Raw genomic sequence first — 10,541 nt, forward strand, 5'->3', positions numbered from 1 at the left:
TGAATTGTTGAGGAAAATGTCGGTGGTCCGATTGTAGAGTAACCACATGTAATTACAAAACAGTTTTGGAGGACGGTTTCCACTTTTTAGATCATCATGGCTGGTAGATGTTGTCCATCTTTAGAAGATGAAGTCATCTTGATCCATTGGTGAGTTTTTTTTTTGTTTTTTTTTTTCTTTAATGGTGGGTTTGTAGGTCAGGTGGTTACCAATGGTTACCTGTTACCTGTGCAAAGAAAGAAGTTTAGTGATGATGAAAAATCACATTGTATATAGCAGTTTATAGCTATACCTTTAGGACCAAACATCTTTAAGTAGCAATAGGAGCAGTATGGCTTGTCATCATACTGCAATAAAACAAACAAACAATAGTATCCGTTTAATTCATGCATTTCCATGTACTATATTTCCTTTGCCATACCTCTGCATGTTGTCCAGCATTGAGTTGTCTGTTACACTTTTGACATTTGAGACACAGTGGGTGGTAGTCTCTTCCTAAGGATCTCTTCCTTTCTCCTGTAAAAGGATAAAAATTAAAGGTGCACTATGTAACTTTTATGGTAAATGTTATTTCTTAGCCAGGAATGTTCCACAGTTCAGCATTAAAAAAAATCCCTCTTGCATTTATTTAAAAATCCCTTGAAAACATGCATTCCAACTGGCATCACCTAATTGTGCCCATAGTAATAGTAATGCTATAGTATGGAACATTGCTGGGAAAGCAATAACATCATGAAGACAAGTAGGTTGTGGACCATCTACCAGAAAAATGACATTGAGCACCTTTAAATATTTCTATACCAAATACCTTGTGTAGGCCAGTCATATTTTTCAGGACCACACGTATTAGCCATGGGTTTTGGAGTAATAAAAAATCAACACCGCTGCCATAGCATTTTTAACAAGTAGGCTGTTGTATCTTTTTGAATGGTAAAAGTCCTCAAAATGACACCTTTAAAAAGGAAACGGAATAGAAACTGAACTGAAAATAAATAAGTAAAAAAGTGAAGCATTTGAGTAGATTTACTGTTTCATGTGTTTTGCAGCCGTGTGAAGCTTGTTCGCTGCTGTCTTCTCCAGAGCTCTTGCTCGCCTCAGTACAAAGAGGCTGAGAGTGCAGTGTTAGTGGAGGAAAAGAGGTAAGTAGGCCAGGTCACATCACAGAGTTTGAACTTAGCTGCTACTTGAATCCACAAGTAAAACCAGCTGCACTACGACAGCAGGTCTGAGGGCTGTTGTGCTTTGAGTGATTTGTGAGGTGCCCAGTAACCATGGAAACGTGCACATACTGTACTTTTGCACACACGTGTAACTAAAGTATACTGCATTTAGACGTGTGAAGTGCATGTGACAGGTGTTTTTTTAGGGATTGCTTCTTTTAGTGGGATAGTACTGGAAAATATGTTTTAGTTTTATACCAGACAAGGGATGTTTTATGAAGAAATGTTGAAAAAATAAATTGAAAAAAGTAATTTAAATGTATTTCAAATTATAACTATGTAAATTAGACAAATATTGGCCATTGTTTAGTGTATGGCTATAGGTAACAGCATCTGATGACCATAATAATTATAATTATCTATGTTTTGTCCATGCACAAGTTATTGAAGTACTTAAAAAATTATGTGTTGCTCTTATGGGAACTAGAAATTCAAATATAACAGCAAACCCCAAAAAGCCTTGACTGTTGCCCACATCCTGTTCTCACTATATGCACAATTGTACAGATACCCAGAACCAGATTTTTTTTCCCTAATTGTTTCAGATTGTGAAATAGTAGTCAATCTATATCTCAAATCTATATTTCAACAGCAATATATATAAAAAATACAAGCAGATTTAGAAAAAATAAAAATAACTGTAGCATAAAACGAGTATCACAGCACAAAACTGGCTGGTGAATGAAGCAAAGTGAAGAGGACACACTCACCAAAGTAGACTGGCTTCCCACAGATTGGACAGTAGCTAACCATGATATGATTTTATTCAGTACAGCACAGTGTGTGAGGGATGGTGAGAAAATGTTCACTTCCCTATACGTTGGCATAAGTGTGAGGCTGTGAGCTGAAAATTAACAGGAAAAGTGCTAACGTGCCGCAGACATGTCATCCTCTTTGAAGCCAGGGCCAGGATGTGGTGAGAGAGACGTCACAGCGACAAGTCTCATTTGATTTGAGGACGTGCCGCTGTCACAAAAAAAGTATACAGTATTTAAAACGGCACAATAGTTGTTGTTTTTTTTAAGATTCAGGAAAGGACTAAATAATACTGTGCTGCTTAATATTTTCTGTCTTTTCTTCAATATAACTAAGATGCAGGTTTTATTGACCCAAACCCCATATAACTATCTTTCATCGATTCTTTAACAATGTTGTGAGATATTAAGTTTTTTCAGCTCATTGGACAGAGCAAGAGCACATCAGAGCTAGACATGATTACTAGATCATCCACTGATCCGAAGGTTGTCGGTTTGAATCTTGCTCTGCGCATAAACATTATTGGTAAAGAGGTCAGATCCACCCACCCACAGGTTTGCGCTGCAATTCCAGCTCCCACAGATGAATGCTTTTGTTGCTGTGTTCTTGGGCAAGACACTTAACCTACCTCACAACCAGTGTCTGCATGTACTGATGTATGTGACCATTTGCCATTTACATGAGCTTGACTTTGTTTAATTTGTTTATTATAGGGACAGTTCATACTAATAAATGAGAAATGTGCATGTAAACACACCAGATAATTTCCATCCTTGTCTGGTTTTACTAACAAATACATTCTCAATAATCCACCAAACCGCAATGGGGGTAGAGCAGGTGGAGTGTCTTGCCCAAGAACACAACAACAGCATGCACAGGGTAGAGCTACGATCAAACCTTCAACCTTTGGGTTAGTGGGCTTCCCATTAGCTAGCTGGTGGCTAATTTGATTTCTCCTCTGTTCCAGCAGTCTTAGTACATAACCTTTCGAATATGTACTCTTCTTTTGTTTTTGTGCTTATTAAACGGTATGGAAATCCAAACTTAGCACTGTTAAAAGAACTAAAGCAGTTATCATCAGTTCATTTTCATTCATTTTAATTTAACTTTATTTATACAGGGAGAGCCCAATGACAGTATCAGACTCTCTTTTTCATGAGTGCCCTGTTGAAATACAGAACAATACAAATCAAACAAACAAACAAACTAATGTATCTAGTTTTGCGTGTCGTTAAAATATATTCCAAAGCTTTTTCCCATTTCAGTTCTAGTGCCGCCAGTTTTTAGATGGAGACAATCATAAGATCTTGTATTGTAAAGTTCCCGTATCAAAGTTCAACAAGCAAGTGAGTCATAAATACATTTCATACAGTGTTGTTCTCTTGTGACAGATAGTGATGGTCAAGCTCTTTTTTCATAGAGTGTACAGTGATGGGTTTTAAATTCATCACCCGTTATGAAACAACGGGTGAGTAAAAGAGTAAAGGCTGAAGTCTGCATGTATATTGTATCTCCGTAATCTAGTGCTGTTCTTTCTATACTAGCGGTTGCTTAAAAGGATCATTTTAACTTTAAACACATAATTCCAAGATAGTTATTTTAAAGGATAAGTTCAAATTCCCACCTCCTCTCCCCTTACCTGCTCTTTTCACCCTCTTTCTGAGATTAAAACTACCTGTTGAATCAGTGAATTGCAAAAGGAAACTTGATATCGGTGCTTTCTTTCTCTCTGCCTCATTGTCCATCCTCTTTCACACACTTTGTCTCTACACTGACATATCACACAAGAGCTCTGGCCATGTGGGACAGTGTTTGGGAGCCGGCCTATTCATGGACACTGCATGGAGCATATTCTCTATCACCTTCTGTGAGCTAAACGTCACAAACAAAACTTATATTGTTAATTTCATTGTATTAAGAACATGTTATACTTATTCTGTTTATACTCAGTGGTGGAAGATGTACTCGATTTTGTTACTCAAGCGAAAGCATCACATGAAAAAATCTACTTAAGCAAAAACATTAAAGTACCTGTTTAAAAATGTACTGAAAGAGCAAAAAGTTAAAGTATTTCATGCAAATTTTGAGGTCTTATAAAGCTTGAAATTTAGTGATGTTGATAAAGATTTGTGTAGAATTTTGTTCAACGGAAACAATTGAATCAATCATTTTTTCTAGCTGTTTTTATTTGTACATTTTTGTTCAAAGTATAAATGTGTAAAAAATAAACCCCTCAGCCTCTGCAGCAAGTCTCTCTTTTACTTTCCAGTCCAGTTAAAAAATGTAGTCGAGTAGAAAGTACAGATACCTGCTTTCAAATGTAGTGAAGTAAAAGTACAACGTATCCACATTCAAATGTATTTAAGTACATAAACCTAAAATGTATACTTAAGTACAGCACTTTTACTAAGAGCACTACTTTTACTTCATTATTCCACTTCATACTTATACTTACACCTGCTCTTATGTAAAATATTTATACTCCCCACTATTTGAATCAGTATTTTGAGGGTGAAGGCTTTATGCTGACAATATGATAAAATGTAAAAAAGGATTATGGTAGTGGTAGTAGTGGTAGTAGAAGTAGTGGTAGTGCTGTTGGTACAATTAGTGATAGTAGTAGAAGAAGTAGCAGAACAAACAACATAAATGAGTTGATCAAACTGAAGAGAGGGGGCGTCGAGACCACATTTCCCAGTGGGTATCTGGGTGTCGACAACTGCCAAAACTTTCCAACTTCCTGGCATGTGCAGTCCATACGCATGCTCCACTTTTGCCAAGTCATAGATCCACCAACATGAGGTTTGTGTGAGGGGATTGTGTTGTGCCTCTGTGTGGGAACATTTGGTAAGTGCACATAGCTCATAGAAAAGAAGAGGAGGAGAAGCCTGATCCTCAGCTGTCTCATAGAGCAGATAGACCTGCTAAGGCCAATCCCTTCGTCTGCTTGTGTGCTGTGTGTGTTGGGAGGTTGGGCCCTCAGAGACAGACTTGGGAAGGCTGCAGGGATGGGCTCCTCTTCCCACACATAAATGCAGTCTCAATCACATGCGCGCACACATGTCACACATACTGTAAGGACGCACACTCAAATGGAGGCTTGGATAGGTTCCCTTTGCCTCACTGGTTCTCACACGCCCACTCTTCATCACGTTTCACTTCTTGGCATCCTTCACTCGCCTCAGAGCTCAGAATATGACATGGCTTTGGGGTTGCATCTCAGTTGCGTACACACAATCAGTCCTGTGTTGCAAGACATATGGCCAATGGAATAAAGTAGTGTTTAAATGGAGATTGGCTGGATAAACGAGACAGTGGAGAAAAAAATGAGACCACAATGTTTGAGAGGGGTAAAGATGATGAATTCAATTTGGATTTTTTTTTAGGTCATTTAAAGGAACAGTATGTAGATTGTAGCCAAAAAATATCCTTAAATTAAAGCAGGGTTTTTTAATTTGTGTTGTATTGCACAGAGAAAACAAAAAACAAACGTGTGTCTCTGAGCGGGCTTGCATCTCCACAAACCTGACTTATGACTTATTTGACATGGAGGAGGGCCTCTTCCTGCTTGTTTCCATAAGAATGTTGTTTCTTTGAACTGAAAAAAAAACGGCTTGAATGAGCTTTGATGAACTTTTTGTTGACAGATTTTACATTTGGCTTTTAAGTTATTTATTTGGGTATATTCTTCCACAGTATGGCATCAGATGTTCTCAGTGGAGAATGTGCCAAAGTATGGTTTTAACTTTCTATTTCCACAGAAACACGCAGGTAATGTGCCACCTCCATAAAGTTACATAATGTACCTCACAGAAGCGAAATGAAAGAAAAACTCAATGATTTACTTATATTTTCAACCAAACAAACATAGTAAATAGTTTTAAGGCATAGTTTATGGCAATTTACAACAATTTTTTTTATCCTTTTCAAAATCATTAGAACCTTAACATTAACAGCAAACAAAGACATTTCAAAGGGTTTTTATTAGGAAATTACTCAAGCAACTTAAATAGCACATTTGTAAATTTTAACACAATTTTTAATATTTCTGTCAATACATACAGACAATAGAACATAGTTTTTATTTGTCCCAGTTCCAAGGATATTGTGGCATTATCTGGCAAGCCGTTTTAGTTTTACTTTTTTTTTTTGCAGTTTTTTTTTTTTTTTTTTTTTTTGCAGTTTTTTACCCCCCTCTGTGAAAACCTTTCTCCAATCCAATTTTATAATCTCGTGCTTAGTGTTTATGTGTGAATCACGACGGTCCAAAAAAATATTCCGGTCTTTTACAATTAATAAAACCTCACGACGTCAAATTCCCCAGTGATATGCTTATAAGCCATTGTAATATTGTTTAGAATCACTAAAGTTATTTGACCTATTTTGACCCACTGCAGCACAGAGAGCATAATCACTCCCCCTGTCCCACCAACTCCCTTCCCACATGGTCACTGACACTGGCCATGATTATGATGGCAACACTGGGCTAAATGTGATATACACTGAGATGTTATTCACATATAGTATTTAAACTATTAAAATATGTGGGAGGGATGCCTTCTAATGTGTATTGTATTGGCATATATTAACCTAAATAAACACATCTAGTAAACAACTCTATGTCCTGATAAAACTTCATTTAAAGCTCTACTATTATTAGCCTATATTTATTTTATTATTTTGTAGATGTTGAAGCAAATTCTTTACAACTCAAGTAGGATTTCTTAAAGCAACACTGCGCAACTTTCTGGAAGTGGTATGTCACCTGCATGGAAAAATAAAGTTAAAACCATAGTTTGGAACCTTCATAATGCGATAGATAGGCTTAATGCCATACTGTGGATTTTTTACAGCCAAAGGAACAATATTTTCAAGGAGACAACAGGAGAGGCTCTCATCCAGGCTGCGCTAGAGTCAGGTTTGTGAAAGATGTTGTTCTAACAAAAATTCTCAGTTGGTAAAAACTTAAGCTATAGATCAAATAACCCTGAATCTGCTTTGCTTCTCCTCGGGACAAGAGGGTCATAGTGTCATAGCAGATGAAACAACATCAGGGGAAACACACATCAATCCATGAGGCAAACTTAAAAGCCCCCCCATGCTGGCACTTTAGCCACTTTAAAAGCCCTTAAGTTTCACAGTGGGGTTCTGACTCTATAGTGGTCCGTTCTCAGGCCGGTCCCACCTATTGTTTGGCTGTGCTCGGGGAAAACAGAGAGGCAGGCGGAGGAGAAGAGCCAATGTGTTGCTTCTTGCCTGTGCATTCTTGGCATAGCTCTTTGCCCTTTTCATTTTTTGACTGTGATTTTTTTTCTCTCCACTCGCTTTAATGGTGAAGCCAAGGGTCCAGCGCCAGCCAAGTCCCACCGCTCCAGCCTGGATCAGCCACAGAAACACTGGCTTCCTCCGCCTCTCAGCTTTTCCTTCTCATTCCCAGTGCATGGCTATACTCTGCCCTCCTTTTGGATTAAAAAAAATAATAATAATAATCAGCAAGCCATGTTAGTAATCCAAATTTGAATATAAAAATAAGGCTCATGTCTTTCTCTCCCAGTCAAAGCACGTTCCATTTACCTTTAGATTGGAGTCTATGTAATTTACAGTTAATGCAAATAGAAACATTACATATGGAGATACAACTATATTCCCTTGGATTTGTAAAAAATGATTTAATTAAAGAATGTTGTAAAAAAATAAAAAATAAAATAAAATAAATAAATAAATGGTGGATGGCCTACATGGCACGCTATATAAATAAGGGAACTGGCAGACTACAAAAATGCACACTCCAACTGGCAGCTGAATAAATGCTGATTGGGGAAGCTAGAAAAGTGCTATTTAAGACAGGTTGTGTTAAATATGAAGGAAGCAAAGTAAAATTTTGACGATGTTGTTGCAAACCATTTTAGGTTTATTTTTTGTGCATTTTTCTATATACATAACGCAAACAGGAGCTGATGGCAATGTAAGAGTAACATGTACATTGTATTGTTAACTATAGTTACTTTCACTATGGGGTTATTTTAATTATAACCTACAGAAATGGAATTAGCACAAAGATGGATACTTCAATTGGCTTGTGAATAAAGGCTGATTGTGAAAGTTATAGAACAAAAAGCTAATCTAATCTAGCAAGGCAGGTGCAGTTACACTTAAAAGAAAAATAAGCAGGTAGAAAAGGCAGTAAAAATGAGATTAAAAGTGATGTGCATGTTCACACCAACCCCTTGATCCCTCCGTGGTTGACATATACCAGCTCTAGTCCCTTCCACACTGGTCTGGTAATTGCTTTGTCTTAATTTCTCCTCTGCTCTAACCATAGCACACAGCAGTCGCTTCATTCCCTGTCTGTATGTCACAGAGGAACACTTGTGAGGCTTTGAGGGTATAGCTGGACTCCACACGCACACCACTCCCAATCTGCTTTGTACTTGTACTGCAATGTGCTTTTACAGTTACTATATGCTACAGAATAATATGTTTTTTTCCTGTGTTGTCCCTCTTTCCAGTTGTGAACTCATGGCTCAGTATCTCAAAAATGGTTCTAACCTTTAAAGCAACCCTTGATTCAAGCTGTTAAATTAATCATTTGTCCTTGGCTCAAACATATAAACATTTCCTGGTGTCCAAAATTTGATACGGCCATTTTATAAATACATGTGCTTATATAAAAACATATAAAAAGAACATGAATCAGTTGCACTATGGCACAGTTGTCCACACGAGACACTAAATATACATGCATCTTTATATATCGCTTTAAAATAAATGTAACTTTGAATGTATCTGGTAGACAGTGCTGGTAATTTGCTCCTCTCTGTCTTGCAAATGAAATGAAATTAGAGATCAAGAACCCCGAGACAAAATGCTCCATGTGAGACAAAGGCCTGCTCCTCTGTCTCCTACTCCCGTCCCTATCTGCACAGCCCCATTCATTTCGCCACTTAGACAAGAATCTAATTAGACCAGAATATCAACATTAAAACACATATCTGCCCCCCACCTCCTCCTCTCTCTCCTCTTCCCTCTTTGTTTCACTGCTCTCTTCCCTACAGCTGGTGAGTTCTGGGACTGCCCCTCCCCCAGCGTTTGAACGAGCCAATGGGAAAGCACGTCAGCGAAATGGCCCCCTCCTCATCACACACTCACTATCCCTCCCTTTTCCCTTTACACCACCAGCCCATCCATTCCCAGCCCCATCCCCCAGAGGCACCCCTTTCTCCCTCTCTGCACACCCCACCCCCTAACCCACTTACTCCTCCTGTCTCCACACCCCTCCCACTCCCTCTCTCTCTTTCTCTCTCTCTCTCACCCGAGCTGCTGATACTTCCTCATGGCAGCCAGACGCACAATTGGTCTTCATAGTTTTCTATGCTTTTTTGGACAATTTCTGAACCAAACTCCCCTTATTTTTTCTCTTTTTTCCCCCCTGATTCAAATACAACACATTTTGATATGACTAAAATGTGAATCACTCTTGTTCTCACTCAACTTTGGCCTAATATTATCTCACAATGAACACAAAAGAACACGTATGTATTCCTCTTTTTGACAGTTTGCCTGTAGAAAGATAAATCAGAAAGTTTGGATCATTATAACTTAAACAAATCCATGTTCAAATACAAAATCTCTTCACACAATATGGTTGAAATTGATTTTTGCCAACAACAGTGCTGTGTTCATGTTTGAAATCTACAATATACTTCACAATTATGATCTTTCCTATCAAAATTCTCCTACCCTCTTATGTAAAATAAATGGAATTGTTTCTGGCATAACCCAATCCAGTTTTTGGGGACTGGCACAAAAACCCTTCTGTTTTTTGACCCCCATGGCTGAATTCTTACACAGAACACAACTATACCAGTATAACATCAATGCTATGGTTTTTCACCCATAAAGGTCACAGACAGAAAGTAGAGTACAGAGCAGATTGTATCTAGCTTTTAGACTTGGCATCATTTATAAATCATTGTACATTGATTAGCCCACATCTCTAGTCCAATCAGCCATCCTGTATATTACACCTATTCGCCATTTTCCTTTTCCCCATCCCCTTCACCCAATCCCGCTTCCCTCTTTTTCCACTCTCCTCTTTGGCCTTATCTTATGAATATCGGTAGCACACTGGGTGAAAAATTGATCCTCCCTGGCTGTCTGTGGACGCTGCCACAGTGTATTAGCCCATGTGGTAGTAGTGTACGTGTGTGTGTGTGTGTGTGGGGGTGTGTGTGTGTGTGTGTGGAGGGGTGTGCGTGTGTATGTGTAAGTGTGTGTGATGTGGGAGGGAGGGAGGGAGAGCGATGGGGGTGAGGTAGGCCCTATTTGCATATCATCAAAGTAGGGGATGGGAGTGTAATGAGGAGAGAATGTGTGTGCGTGTGTGGGTGTGTGTGGGGGTGTGTGTGTGGGGGTGTGTGTGCGTGTGTGTGTGTGTGTGTATTAGGAGTGGTGTTGATTCGGGGTGTGTGTGAAACAGGAGAACCTATAGGCAGCAGAAGGTGAGATGGACTGGGCTATAGATGGGAAGAGGGCACAGACGGACAGGCAGAAATACATTACCTA

At 38.6% G+C, this 10,541-nt stretch overlaps 1 protein-coding gene across 1 annotated transcript; it reads right to left on the reverse strand.

Annotated features, from left to right (window-relative positions):
• Positions 1-2,114, reverse strand: zgc:195282 (uncharacterized protein LOC100192223 homolog). The gene is made up of 4 exons (XM_033970600.2): positions 1,931-2,114; positions 422-516; positions 293-347; positions 1-226 (listed from the first exon to the last, which is right to left on the reverse strand). The coding sequence occupies exons 1-4, from the start codon at positions 1,971-1,973 to the stop codon at positions 216-218; spliced, it is 204 nt and encodes a 67-aa protein (XP_033826491.1). The 5' UTR covers positions 1,974-2,114; the 3' UTR covers positions 1-215.
• Between the last annotated feature and the right edge of the window lie 8,427 nt (positions 2,115-10,541).

This window comes from Periophthalmus magnuspinnatus, chromosome 1 (genome assembly GCF_009829125.3).
Source record: "Periophthalmus magnuspinnatus isolate fPerMag1 chromosome 1, fPerMag1.2.pri, whole genome shotgun sequence".
Classification (NCBI taxonomy): Eukaryota; Metazoa; Chordata; class Actinopteri; order Gobiiformes; family Gobiidae; genus Periophthalmus; species Periophthalmus magnuspinnatus.

Bases quoted from the DNA above. Each gene is read 5' to 3' on its own strand.
- zgc:195282 (XM_033970600.2), bottom strand. From the start codon at position 1,973: ATGGTTAGCTACTGTCCAATCTGTGGGAAGCCAGTCTACTTTG. The intron at 517-1,930 runs GTGAGTGTGTCC...ATCCTTTTACAG, and splicing joins TGGGAAGCCAGTCTACTTTG to GAGAAAGGAAGAGATCCTTA. The intron at 348-421 runs GTATGGCAAAGG...GTTTTATTGCAG, and splicing joins ATGCTGGACAACATGCAGAG to TATGATGACAAGCCATACTG.